Source organism: Heliangelus exortis, chromosome 2 (genome assembly GCF_036169615.1).
Source record: "Heliangelus exortis chromosome 2, bHelExo1.hap1, whole genome shotgun sequence".
In the NCBI taxonomy this organism is placed as follows: domain Eukaryota; kingdom Metazoa; phylum Chordata; class Aves; order Apodiformes; family Trochilidae; genus Heliangelus; species Heliangelus exortis.
In genome coordinates this window covers 37,200,501-37,215,344 of record NC_092423.1, presented here as the reverse complement: position 1 = coordinate 37,215,344, position 14,844 = coordinate 37,200,501, and the positions used below count along the sequence as shown (strand labels likewise).

General features: G+C 37.5%; 1 protein-coding gene across 4 annotated transcripts in view; it reads right to left on the bottom strand.

Annotated features, from left to right (window-relative positions):
- RFTN1 (raftlin, lipid raft linker 1) overlaps window positions 1-14,844 on the bottom strand; it is a 103,220-nt gene that overhangs the window by 25,459 nt on the left and 62,917 nt on the right. For all 4 annotated transcript variants that reach the window (XM_071735575.1, XM_071735574.1, XM_071735577.1 and 1 more), the window contains exons 5-6: window positions 8,345-8,768; window positions 4,107-4,310 (exon numbers count right to left, since the gene is read on the bottom strand). In XM_071735575.1, coding sequence (XP_071591676.1) covers window positions 4,107-4,310; window positions 8,345-8,768 — 628 coding nt within the window. The remainder of the gene's footprint in view (window positions 1-4,106; window positions 4,311-8,344; window positions 8,769-14,844) is intronic.

Here is a 14,844-nt window from a genome sequence, read left to right as displayed (position 1 = left end):
GTATGGCTGCCCATTCTCATACTTTGGCTGTACATCTTTTACAGGTCTTCTACTACTCTTCCAGAATGAAGGGGGAGGTAAAGGAAAGAGTAATTCTATCACCAATTTCTTTTGCATGGGATGGGATGCTCAGAATACTTAGGAGAAAGGGAAGAGCAGCCAAGAAAGAGCTAAGGGGGTCATATTTTTGAGAAACAACACACATAGCCCATGCTATGGTGTTAGAATCAGCACGAATTTCAGGGAAACTCTTACACAGAGGTGTGGAAGATGAAGGAGACAAACTGAGGCACTGAGTCTACCTACAATAACTTTATGCTCTAGAGTCTGCAGCAACTTAAGTTTGCAGTCACGTGTTCTAGAGCAGGCCCACTAGGTGAGAATAACATAATCAATCATTAGATATTTATGATATTGAGGTCTATAGCTGTGATAGTCATTCAGACACTCTTCCCCAAGCCTACAGCATTGCATTGGGTTGTTGTGACCCAAGTGCAAGACCCGGAATTTGGCCTTGTTGAACATCAAAAAAAATGGTCTTGGCCCATTGATCCAGCCTATCCAGATCACCCTGTAGAGCCTTCCTACCCTCAAGGAGATCAACACTCTCACCCAACTTAGTGTTATCTGCAAACTTACCAAGGGTGCACTCAATCCCCTCATCCAGATCACTGATAAAGGTTGTTAAAAAGAATTGGCCCCAATACTGAGCTACATTCCAGCAATATTTGCAATATTGCAGGGTAAGGAATAAAATAAATCATTTTGACTTTGCTGTTTACGGCATAATTTCCCAATCTCTACTCTTGAACAGACACAACTTCACTCTTTCTTAATGAAATGACTCTGAAAGTAAAGGTTACAATCACTGTTCTTCCTCTGAAAATGTTCCATTACCACTGCATTTTTATTAAGGTATCCTACTGTGAAAAAAAAAAGCTATTTTCACTGGGTTGTATAAATATTTGATGTAGCTCAGTTGACAAAAAGCTATTTTGATGTTCTTGCTTCTGATTTACACGAAGTGTACTGGAAAAGATTTCTTACTTTACCATGACAGCTTTCCTAGTGGGCAAAAATTTCCCTCTTGTCTTTGGACTACAAATACCCCTTGTCTAGGAAACTAACCTTTAGGCTGCTACTGTGAGGAAAACTAGATATCTGTAGCTTTATGTAGCATGTATTCTGAATGTTGGCCTTTGCTTCATTCTTACATTTGTCCCTTCTCCTGAATCTTTTCACCTTGAGTACACACAGAGAAAAATAATTCCACATGGATGACAAAAATCTCAGCCACTTGAGTGAGTAAGGTGACTATAATTGGCCAAATGCATCACTGGTTCATCTCTGTCAGAGGCAGTGGGAATACAAGAAAGACAATCAATCTGACCCTCTGAAAACCTGACTATGTTCCCCTTCCAAGGAACTCACATCTGCCTTGTCCTACTGTCAATGTTTTCTGGTTGGTTGGCTGACTGTTTCTAATGGTGAAAGGCAGGAAATTCACAGACAGAATAGTAAAACAAATACAAGAATGCCAAGCGTTTAAGGACCTGCAGTTAAAACCAAGGAAAGATGAGCAGGCTTGTTATTACTTTCTTAGGGCATGAAAATATAACCTTAGCTTTGAATTTTCCTCCCTTCTCACACTACTGGTTACAGACTTGATGTTGGAGAGAAATAGACCCCACCTGTTACACCCTTTCTGTTTGCAATGGTATTAATTTGTAGCTTGCTGCTACAGCCTCCAGTTGTCATTAGAAGGTAGCAAAGGTGAAGTTGTATCATCAGACATGATCAGCTTACCCCTAGGACTACAGGCAGAAATAGCAGGGCCATGATTTGAATGAAAAAAATGCCAGCAAGTTACTGATCTCAAAATTTAAATAACTGTTACTTTGTCAAAAAAACCAAAAAAAAAAAGAGCATTCAAGGACTAAGCAAGCTGCTGTTTTCTAGCGTATTAGCAAAATCTGAATACATTTAATATACAGAGTAACTGTTTATGCTTTACAAATTGTAATTTGCAATTGCCTTATATTTCTGCTTATAATTATATGGTGAATAAGCAAAAAACTCCAATTGTTATCAGTGAACTTTAAAACTCTTTTAAAGACTAATTACTAAACTGTTGGCAGAAGGAAGAAACAGATTTATGACTACTGACAATCTGGAAATCTTCACTTCATTGGGCATTCCAAGGACAGGGGGGGAAAGAAGAAGAAGATAATAATCCTGCTTTTAAGTCTAATAAGCAAAATAATGAATTCGTATTTTAAGCCAAAGAGAAAACCAGCACTAGAACAAAGAAATGTGATATAACTAATTAAAGAAAGTATGCTGATATTACCTTAATTTGGAAGAGGATTAATCAGTGAATAAGGAGACCAGCTATAAAGCACTGGATAGGCTGCCATAATATAAGACTCAGCAAAAGTAGGGAACTAAGAAGCCCTCAGCCCTCTCTTTCTTCCCTCCTCCCTATCCTGGTTTCATGCTGGTTGGCATATGAGTGGAAAAGCTGTTCTGTTTCTCTGCAGCATAGGAAAAATTTAGGATTTAAATCCTAAATACTTAACTGCCACTGACAGCAACTTGAGATGTTCTCAGCAAATATTCTTCTATTAGAATGGGCATGTTCACAGTGTTCTAATGCAACTCTTCCAATGAATACATTTCTAGAAATTTTAACTCTGAACTTTTTGACTTCTAAGCCTGTAACTGTAAAACGCTAATAAAAATATTATTAATTGTTCATCTTCCATCTCTAACTTAATTCGGAATCTGTCTGCTTTTATATAATTCATTGTCCTGTTTTCATAGTAACTTCACTGTCATCATTCAAGTCTACTTCATGGCACCTCTCCAACACTCTTCACTCTGATATCCAAGTACATGAACTTCCCCCCCCCCCCAAGGCCTCTGTTATGTAAATGAACTTTAGAAGCTTAAATAACAAAAGAATGCTGTTTTAAAGCATTTTTGAGTGTACTGATAAGCAGTTCTTATTAAAGAAAACACTGTGCCTGATAGAGCCAATTAGATTTGCCTCTCTGAGTTGCAATTCACAGACTAAAGTTAAGGACCATTTGTTTTCAAGCAAGTTAACTAGCAATTACAAGACTTTCCAGGAAGCTATGTGGAAGCATTCCATCAGCTGAACTTTAGACCTTCCTTTTTTGCTTCTTGCTTGCAAAACAAAAAAAAATTAGGATTGCCTGTTAATTTCCTGATTGACTTTTCCCTCAACTGACTCATATTATTGTGTTTTATCATGGGCTCTAGAATTCTGACCAACAACAATAAGGGGAGAAGATGCTCTGGAAGCAGCTCCCCTATAACTGTGAGGCACAATCCCACTAAATCTTAGTAGCAGTGCCCAACCTATGGGTTACTACATCCCTTTGATGCACCAGTCTTCCTCTGTACAGCAGGCTTGTCTTCAGAGACACCTTGGTAGCCAGGAGTGCAGTACAAACTGCCTACAGTACTCTGCTGGACTGAGTGCCACGTTTTCACAACATGCAAAAATCTGGGTTTTAATCTTCCCTTCTTGAAGTGAGATCAAAATTTATCCATCATTCACATGAACACACTCGCTAGCATGAAAGAAACACAGAAGACAGTTTTGGGAAACACTGTGCATTGGGGTGGTAAGGGTCTCTGCAAGGACTCTGAGTAGCTCATTACGTGTTGTCCAGATGAAACTGGAGGGTCCTTACAATGACCTCAAATCAGACCCAGATACAGTGCATGTCCAGACAGTTAAGGAGAAAGCCACTCTTCCATTTTTGTCATCTGCTTTACAATCTTATTAGTTTAATTAATTTTACTTGGTACTGTTTATTAACTCTGTATTTCTGCAATTACAAGATAATCTCTAGTATGTTTATAAAATAAAGCACATGATCTGTTTTTTCCGTATTCAAATGCCAAAATATTTCCTGTGCTTTCATTCCATTTCACTGAAATAGGCAGATCGAAAACAAATCTGCCCCAAGTCTGTATTAAAGCACTTCCCAAATGTCTTCTCTTCAAAGATAATGACCTCTATTAGAGGAGAAAGGAAAATAATCACAGCATAATGTTTTCTGTAATTTCCATACCATTTACCATTCCAAGGCTGAAGATGGCATTTACCAATGAGCCTCCTTTCCTGAAGTGATCTGTCATGTGCTCCAGCCAATTTGCTTCTAAGCTGTGGACAGTCTGCCCATTCCTGGAGATCCTCATAGGGATAGTCACTGGATAATACTGGCTGCATTTCTGTGGAGTTTTTGGCTTGTTGAAGAGAATGAAGTTCTCTGCTTCTACAGAAAAATTAAAAAAATGGGGTAATGCAACAACTGTATCATCATATTCCAGCGACAACAACGTGTAACCTCCTCTTTGCCCTTTCCTGATTACACTGTGCAACTGCAAAAAATATTTGTGATGTGGTTATCTCCTTATTAGTTTTCTGCCAGTGCTCAACACAGTAGGGTCCCCAAACCTAATACAATATTTTGATTGCTTTTACAATTCTTGTTACTAATAATGGATTCACTGTTGAAAATAAAACTCAGCAGACACTAATATCTGTATACAAACCAACAACCCCTGTAACTAGAGCTACCAGTGTAACCAAGATAGGAAAACATGATCCACAAATTGCTTTAAGTACTGTAGCAGTCAAAAAATCACTAAAAATTAAGACACAGAGTACATTTCTTTTTCTGGTGAAAGATTCTATGTTTCTATGGATTGTTAACAGATCTGTGGCACTGAGGACAGTTCAAATAGGACATCTCACTGTAAATTTAGGAGGAGCTGCATTCTGTAGATCTTGGCCACTAAAAAAAAGTACTAAGCAACTTGCTTTTGACAATAAAATGGCATTGAATAAGTAGTAGTCTCATCTAAAGAAAATGCACTGAATCATTAACATAGAGACTATGCTGGCTGGTTTGCTGATTTACTGTGAGCCAAGGTGAGACATTAACACAACTGTGAATAAATTTTTAAAGTGGAATTGTGAGGGCTCTGACAAATGAGAACATTTTCTAAGCTTTACTCCATATCTCCTCTAGTATATCACAGGAGCAGTTCATGTAGGATTACCATTACAAAAAAGTCATTGTTGACAGCAAAGCTTTCACAGCCCTAAAACTGGAAGCAAGTTTAAGCACAGATGTATCTTCTGAATTTGCAGAAGGGTCCAACCATCAATAAAATGACTGACTAAAAATTTCAGACATTATTATTTTACTTATTAATGGACATGGAGATCAATGGTAAAATTTCTACTGACTTCCAATGCCAAATACTCACCCCCCAAAAATTAATATAAAAGGTAATGACGTTAAATGTGAAACTCATTCATTCAATAAGCTCCTCTTGTTTCTAAGTTACAATATTCTAATCTCAAGTATTAAAGAACCAGATGGCAAGAGAAATGTTATGTTTGCTCTAACAAACATCACTGAGAAAGTAGCAATGTGTAAATTGAAAAAGATATTAGAAAGGAGAAGCTCAGACACAGGCTGGCAGTCTCTTGAAGATGAGAGCAGGAAGCCCATGTTACAACCAATCATGAAAAGGAGACGTAAAAAATCTCAGATATGAACCATGATTCAAATAGAGTAGAAAGGAATAAATTGCTAACATGAATCCTCTTGCTGTTTACCATTTGTTTAGAAAGAACAAAATTATGATAAATTCTAACTCTGAAGAGCATACACAGAAAATTTCCAAGAGTTTTTTATTCTGACCCCCAAAACAGACTCATGATGGAAATGGAGATCTTTTTGGTGTATATGAAGACATTATGTAAACAATAGCAAATTGTGGAACTAGAAAGCCACAGGGAAATGATAATTTGGATTTGACACTGGGTTGATGACAACAGGCATTTAAAACTTGTGGGGATTTTTCTGTGGTTGATTTTGTCTGGGACCAGTGCTGAGCACCTAGCACAACAGTCCCAACCACTGTTCAAGTCACTAACAACAACAGTTTTCACCAGCAAGCCTGACTGCTCAAGCATGGACAAAGACACCTTCAGTGTGGTTCCAGGTAACACAGAACTTTTGGATATTCCATTGGAATACCTGTGCCTTGTTCACAGGCATAAGATTTTCAACAACTGCTTTGAAGAGTCCTTTGATAAAAAGCATTCATGGGGAAAAAAAGAAGCAGCATAAAAAATGACACCTGAATAGTACAAAACCTAAAAAAGAGAACAAAGTCAAGATGCCACAAATACTAAGAACTACTTTTTTTTTTCTGAAGTTTTATGTAGGCAAGAAGAAAGTCAAGAGTGGTAATTTGATATGGAATAAGTAGGCTAACCAGAAAGGAAAAAAAGAAAAAAGCCCTGCCTGTCTTCCCAAAAAAATCCCAACCACATGATGCTTTCTATCTTCATATTCCTAAGGAAGGATGGAGAACCAGTGCCAAAGACTGAAATACATTTTCCATGGGAGGAAAAGGGAGTGCTGTGATAACAAAAATTCATACAAAAGTAATAAAGAAATCAACAGTGTTGTACAGGCAATAGATTTGGGACAATCCTACTTAAGGTGAACTGTCACATAAAATTGCCTTCTCTGGCCTTCAGTTTTTAAAAGTATTTGTGTAACGCACCAAATTTAAAAACTGTGTAAGGAACAAATAAAGCCAAAAAGCAGTTAGAAAAAGAAAGATAAATAAGGAAACCGAAGGCATTTTAAAAATAAACCCTCTTATCTGGCAAATCAGCAGCTGTAATAAAATCCTGGGGTGGTACACACAGCTAGAAGCTGGGAAGATTGGAGGTGATCAGCTACACATTATGCAGAAAGATTTTCACTGCTCACTATGGAGAAGAACAGCATCAAAAAATGATTAAACTTGCTAGGTTAACTCTCTCAGACAGTGTACATAAAAAGAGAAAGAGATGATTTGATTAGACTTGGAGATGACTAATTTAGAACTATAAAACTAAGAGAGGTTTTATAATGTGGAAGATTGTAGTGAACAACTTTTTCAAATAATAGCTGTGCTTTGATGAAATCTGGCTGCTCACTTGCTCAGTAAAAATTGAAGAAAGTATGGTGAAAGGTTGTAAGATTTTGATCCAGATCTGATAGCAAAAAGCTAATTACACCAAAATGCAACGGAAACCAAAACAATGGTCCAAGGAGGGTACAATGCAAAATCATTCTCAGTTCTAGATACAAAATCCCCAAAGGGGTGGGATTGTTTGGTTAATTCTATGTAAGATATAAAGAGAAAGGATAAATTAAAGTCAAGGACAGTACTAGCTGAATGGAATATAGATGGAATTTCCTTACGTAGATTTGTAGCTTGTAGGGAAAGGAAACAAACTGGCAAGAGAAATTACCATGCAAACTGCTTTCTGGGATTAAAGCAAATCTAGAAAAGAAAAATATTCTGAAGTTTAAACTTGAAACAGATCAAGAATACTTTTTTTTCTGATGCCTTTTCATTTTATAAATTACCTTCGTCTACATCCTATTCTGAACTACAATTCCTGCAACAGAAGTATCCTCCAAACAACAAACACCTTAAGTAGGGGTATTATGAGACCTCAACTGAGACCTGGATGGCATATAGGGATATTTGAAAGTGGAAAGCATACCTGAGGAGACATATGTCAAAGAAATAAAAGAAAGCAAGCTGGTATATGAAGAATAATCTTACAAAGTATGTAAAGTAGAAGACAAAATAGTAGAGGAACCATTACCAAGAGATCCTTCACTATGAATTAGCAAACATGATCCAGTAACAAAAATAACTGCTGCTTTCTAGCAATAACACTTCTGACTGTAGCACTGCCCCAGACTGACTAGAAGTCCTCAGAGTACAGATCACATAATATTCCTGCTGTTCCTCATGTGGCTTAATTTCACCTGCTACAAACAGACTAAATGTGATAAGGCATAGTAACTTATTCCTTCTCTTGCTGCAAAATCTTTCCAGGCAGACTAGGAGAGCATTTTATTCAAATGGACAAAAAGAATACAAAGATCAAGAGCTCTCAGGGCACACAACAAATAAAGAAATAAACCAATTCAGCTGAACTGTAAACAAAAATAAGTCTTCACATTCAGGCATACAAATGGGCCATAATAAAGCTGCACCTGCTTCTATCACCTCTACATTTGCCATCTGACTCACACTCAGTCATTGTGAGCTCTGTAACCATACTGAAATCACATGAAGTGGCTCACGTGTCACATCTTTTCTTTGCTATTACAGCAGTAAGGCCCTCCCCACACCCCCACCCCCAAGAGGAGCCGGGACCATAATTGAGGCAATTTTAACTTGGCTTTTATGTGTGAGAGGTCACTACAATACTTACTGCCACTAAGTGGTTTTAAGCATCGTGCTGGTGTTTCAGTCTCTGCAAGTCCATTTGGCTTGTCTGCCGCTTCTGTTACACTTGGGTTCCCTTGTTGAAACTGCTCTTCATTTCCCTTCGCAGAGTTGAGATTCAGCTCTTCACTTGCCTGTCCTTCACCTCTCCAGCCCTCCCTGGATGTGGCACACTGGTCAGCACTTTCCTCACTCGGAGCTGGAGTACTGCATCCATTAATGCCGTCGATTTTCTCGCCATCCAGCGAAGCACGATCGTCCGGGTAATTTGAAACATTTTTATTATCTCTTGATTGCACAGAGTTGTTACGGGTGGGTGTCAGGGAGGTGCTGACAACACAGCTCTTTTGGGAATGGTACTGAGGTATAAATCCAACAAATTTCAAGCCTTGACTTGCAGCATCTTGAATCTACAAGTCAAAGAAGATTAGATTTTTAACTGACAAGCTGTCTTAGCTAAACACAAATACAGAAAATAACACCTTTCACAGCACCTAGCATGTAATTTTGCTACTTCTGTCCACTACCACAGGAAATTGTCATGTTACATTTACATTAAAAGTTACATTCTAGAGAAGGCAGATTAAAAGCTACCTAAACCATCTGAAGTGAAAGTGAGGGGAAAAAAAGAAAAAAGAACCTGAGAAAATGCCTGCGTTAATTCTTCACAAGAGATAAAGCATCTGTTTGAAAAGTTTCTTCATGGTAATCCACCAGAAGTGCTATCCTGCACATGCAGTTTTAGTATCAACCTTATGAAGTCAGGATCTTAATATCACACCTTCTGTTTCTTTAGGTGTGTGATTTTGATATTTACGCAAGGAAACGGCTATTAATTCTTTCTGTTACATGCACCATTACAACAACAGTTGCTGGGTTTCCTAGTTTGGATTGAGACACAAATGACAAACTTCACATACTGAATACATTAAAAAAAAAAAAAAAAAAAAGCTATTTTAATACATCACTTTTGGTAAGATACAGAACACAGAATAGAAAAAGGCATCTTGAGATGAGCAAAGAAGAACAATGGAAACTAAGGGGAACTATTACTAATCCTGTATACTTTACATAAAGGAGGAAAATGAAGGAACCAAATCACAGAAAATCCTGTGAAAAAAAGCACTGGGCTAGAAGTAACGGCAATTTCATAAAACTGAAAGTAGCTAAGAAAGTCTCATGATGGAGCAGAAAAAGAAATTTCCTTTAGGCAGACTCAGCACTACAGATGCACCTTCCATTCAAGTCCCCAGCCTCAGCCTCCACAAACCCAGGAGAAGCTGCAGGGAAAGCCAGAGTTCTGTGAAAAAAGGAGTATCTGCTGATTCACTTATCAAAATCACCCACTGGAGAGGAAAGGTTTCCATGTAATGTACGCTCTTTGTAAAGTCTAAACACACATAGATGTTTCACAAAGAAATGCCATGAGAATGGAGAAATGAACTCACTTTCTCTGCATACCACGTAGTTCCAGAGAATTAAGGTGTCTTGATTATACTCTGAGCCTCAATTTAGTATGAACTTACGTGAAACAGTTCATGGTTTTTTCTTCAAAAGCACATAAACAGGAAGAATTTCATACAACTTTTTTATTTTAATAAATTTAAGAGGAAGCTCATTTCCACATCTTCCCTACCCGGAATTTATTTCTTTTCAAATGAATCATCTGCTTCCTGGTAATGTGTTACTCCTCTGAACACACAAACCCACAGGTGATATCTGCTCTACAACAAGAACTTCCTCTTTCAAACCATTATTAGATTTTTCCATGTTCCATTAACTCTTGATTTTGTGATCACAGGAACTTGAACAGAGCACTCCAGGAAACAAAGCAACAGTCTTCACAGGTGCTTAGCCTGGCAAATCAGCTCAAGTAAAGCTCATTGCAAAAGAGGACAATAACCTCCAAAGGAAAATACTACTAGCAGTATCCTGATCAAATTACTATCTGTCCACTAAGGTTAGCAGGCAACTAGCTTGCTCAGAAAGGTTTCAGTGAACGTCAATGACAAACACATTCATAATCTGCTCACTGGATCTGACTCCCTGTTGTAATTTACAAATACCTTTTATATAGTCAATGACAGATTTACAATTCAGTTCATCTCTTACCACTAAACTACAGGGACACTGCTACATTTGTTTAGTAGGCTGCAGGGCAGCTAATTATAGAAATTTAAGTAGTATGCAGCTGTTAGGAGTTTGAGGATAGTACCTACGCAGTAATTTTATTGGTTCTTGTCAATAAAGACTGTTTGTTGATCTACACCAGACTCTCCCACGCTGTGATTCAGATGAAAACAGCTCTCACAGCTATTGTAGCAATGTTTTACAGCCCTGGCTCACTCAAAAAAACCCCATATTTGTTCTAAGAACTACACGATGCTGAGGTTCTTCCAAGACTCTTGTTCTCAGAATAATAACGGGAGTAACTAAGGACTGAAGGATAGTCTAAGCCACGTTAGCCTAATAGTTTAAGAAAAGAGTGGGAAAAGAGGCCCTTTCACAACAAGTTAATCACAATACAATAAACAGAATACAAAATCTTTCTTAAGCCTTTATTTCTAATGTTTCCAACTACATAAGGGAGAACCAAGCATCTCAATATATCCGATAATGCCATTTTAGCAGGAAATGTTACATCAACAGTGCAATTGTAAGCTGCAGAACTACAACGTGATGCATTGGCAGATACAAACCTACTTTCCTTCCAACCACCCAGAAAACCATGAAAAAGCTACCTCTCATCATCAACAAAGTGTAAGGCCTGAACATATTCAAACTATCAAGAAACACAATTTTGATTTTTCAGCATCCTGTTGAGAGCTAAAATAGTACAAAATGTTAGTCGCTGTCTAATCCAGAATGAATTAAGGCATCCAGTCCAACTGTGACATACACATTTCCTGGTTCCTCTACTTGAAATGTTGAATTTTTGCATTATAAAAAATAAAACCCTGGACTTAAACAAGCCCAGACCTCAATACCCAGACAGGTCCTGCTCAGGGGCTACACAGAGCAGAAACGAGTTGTCTCTAACAGCCAGCTCTGCATTTTGGATCCCTTAAGGCATCCTGCATTGGTAGACACAGGCAGGTACGTCTGTTCCAGCCTCCTGGGAAAATATCAGTAAATATGAGTAAAAAGGGCAATGCATGAGAGGAAGAGGGTACAGCTGAGCTGAATGGGAAGAACACAGACAGCATCACCCAGAACATATTCCAGGTAGGTTAAATTCTAGAATTACTACTCTTTATGCACAACTTTAGAGTAATAAAACAGAGTACCACAGAGATCCTTGTCATACTACGCTATTAACTAAACAAGAATAGAAAGTACAAAAAGCAAAACAACTACATATCCACCACTTAGCACATCAGTAAAAAACCCTTATATTAGGTAATCCATCTTAATTTCAGTTGTTTCACTGATGTTTTTGTATTTTAAATATGCTACATACTTATTCTTTATGTCTTAGGGTAGTTTTAAAAGGGAAATTCCAACAGAATTTAAGTTAAGAAAAATAAAATCCTTTGGTTCCCCTGATAGTAACAGAGACATTTTTATTGCCTCATAAAGTGCTGCTTAGACAAGAACAGGTTTCCATCACAAAAGATGTTATTGTTCAACAACAGAAGCAGAACTTAACTCAGTTATTACCTAATCTGGCTAAAACCCCCAAGTGGACACATCCAAATCAGTTTATAGCTGCCTTGCAACAAACTGGATTTATTCTGGTTTAAATATAGATCCACCTTAAAGAAGGGGTGAAATTTCATGTGTTCAGATGGCCAAGATAGTTAAAAAATCTAATGTCATCCCTATAATTTGCTTGATTAGAAACCTGGCATTTTCCCTGAGGGGAAAAAAATGACAGATTTAGCCTTTGCTATCTGTGAACTAAATACCAAATCTCCCACTAACTCTATCAGGAATAGGAACAAGCACCACATTACACCTTGATGTCATTACCTTAATAGAAGTTTAGCTTGGGCACTTGTGTTAACATTTGTTAACATTTGTGAAGTGTTATTTTTTATTTCAGAACTGTCTGACTGCTATTTTTGTACTGCCTTTGGAAAAAGGAACCATCAGCAACACAAAGCAGTGTCACTAAACGTTATATTGATATAGCAAATGTATGCCCCATCTTTTTAAATACTTCTGGTTCTCCTGAAGGCTCCCTACCTAATTAGAAAAAGGCTGACAGTCTAAGTTTACTGTCTAAATCTGTAAAACCACACCTGACAACAGCATGGCGGAACAATGAAATGCCCTTTTCCACAAATATTTGTTTTTAAACCATAGGCTTCACAAGCATGAAAGGGGTGCAGAGATTCCAGGTTGAAAGCTCATTTTGAATACCCACATACAGATTTTCTTTTCAAATCTGTTTAAAAACACCTGCAAGTTCACTGCACAGTCCACATATTGTCTGTGATTCTGCATTTCTTGTTGCATTATCAGCTCCATAATAGCCTCCTATTCATAGCAAGCATGATAGTACTACTTATAAATAGAGAAGCTCAAGGATATGGAACCCATGCTGAACAGAATCATATACTTTTGTCAGCTTCGGTAATTGCTCTCAGGGAGATTCTGTACATTTCTCCCACAGGATGGCACAGAGCAAATCAAACACTTCCTACAAGCTCAGGATAGTATTCCACCCACATCAATATACATGGGGAACAATGCACAGCAATTTAGTAACAAGGATCTCTCTCTTGCATAAGGATTTTCAAACAAGTGATTTTAATAATTCAATTGTTAGGAATTTCTCCTTAGTCTTCTATGCCAGGAGCTGGATATGTTGGGGCCAAGCAGTTTTACTAATGTTATCAGGGCACTCCAGTTTACAGCAGACCTAAAGGGCTCAAGGTTTACGTTTCCTGATGATCTGGAAAAAAAAACACCTACAAAACTTAGGGATTAGGACTGAATATTTCATTAATAGGTTTGCTATACTGTTCATTATACGAGGTACCGAAAGAATGCCATGGCAACCCAGTTGCTGCCAATATAAAAACAAATAACAGAAACAATTTGCAACCAGCAGGCATAGCAAAAATGCTCTTGGAGAAAGGACAACATTCTCTATGTGCAATGAACTGATCTCCCAATGATCAGAGGCATTTAGCTAGTTCTGCAGCAAACTAAGGCAGAGACTGCTACTTAGTCCTACTGATGGGAAAACACATGGCCTTTGAAACAATAGCTGGCTTAATTTTGCTCAGAGCTATCTAAAACTTTTCTGAAGCCAAGCAAAAGCTGTCTTAGCCAATAAAATAAATTCACATCTGTCTGTCTGTTTATTGTTATTTTTAAAAGAAAAATGTTAGAGGCATTAGGTCTCATAATGTCTACCAGAAACAAGATCACTGTCTTTTTCTACCTCCTCTTAAAATTCAAGCAAATCTTCACGGACATCAGACATAGTACCTGGGATCTTCAAGCAAAGAACATGATCCTGTGGTTTGAGAGGAATGCTACATACTGTATGCCAGGAGTTGGAACTGGAAAAGGATGTTCAAGGCTACAGTCTTCCAAATGTCTTCTCCTTTATTAATATTTTGTACTACATGTTTCACCACAAATACTGTACCCTCCTCATTCTAGTTCATTCACTGCTGAAAACAGATGTTTAAAATTAAGATATGCTTTTAGTTTGCCTCTGGTATTTTCTGTAGGTCTCACATGAGCTTCCTGAGAAGATAGCAAGAGTTATCAGGAGTTTACTTCATATTTTAAACCAATTAAGCTTAGCGAATGCTGTCAAGGAGGGGTTTAGTCCTTTATAAATCATTTAAAACTTGTGCGACTTTGTCATTTTTACATTTCTACTATTAAGTTATAAAAAAAAAAAGATAATTCTACTAATCAAATAGTGAAGAAGAAGCTTCTCTGTCCAGTTCCTCTGAGACTCTGTTTCACTACTTGCAGACTTCCATACCACATAGCCTTTCTGACTAGGATGCTCTACCATTTAAACCTTTACTTCCCATACGTTTTTAACCTTCTCCAGTTTACACTCATCAGCTCTGAATTTTAGATAGTTCATGTTTCTAGAAATACAAGAAAATATAAATAAATACAAACATAGCTTCTAGAAAGTCAAATCACCGTCTGCATTCAGGCTTACAAATGACGAAGTATTTTCACTATCAATTACAAAAAATTGACAATTGGGGGTCAAAGACCAGAGGGATCCTTTGAAAAATGTTAAAATAATCTGAAACCACAGAGTTGTCCTTTAAACAATGTTGTTCACAGTGTTTATATTGATATTTTCAATGAAAATCTAGACCTGAATTTTACTGTTTGCAAACTTTGGAAAAACCTGTTGGAATGAAGTTGTTAGATCCAAGAGAAGATAGGAGAGGCCAAAAACAAACCCCAAAAGTTAAAACACAGCCCATTCAATAAGACCATTGACTTGACAGTTCAAACTCTTTCTGCATTACACATTACACATACAACATTCCT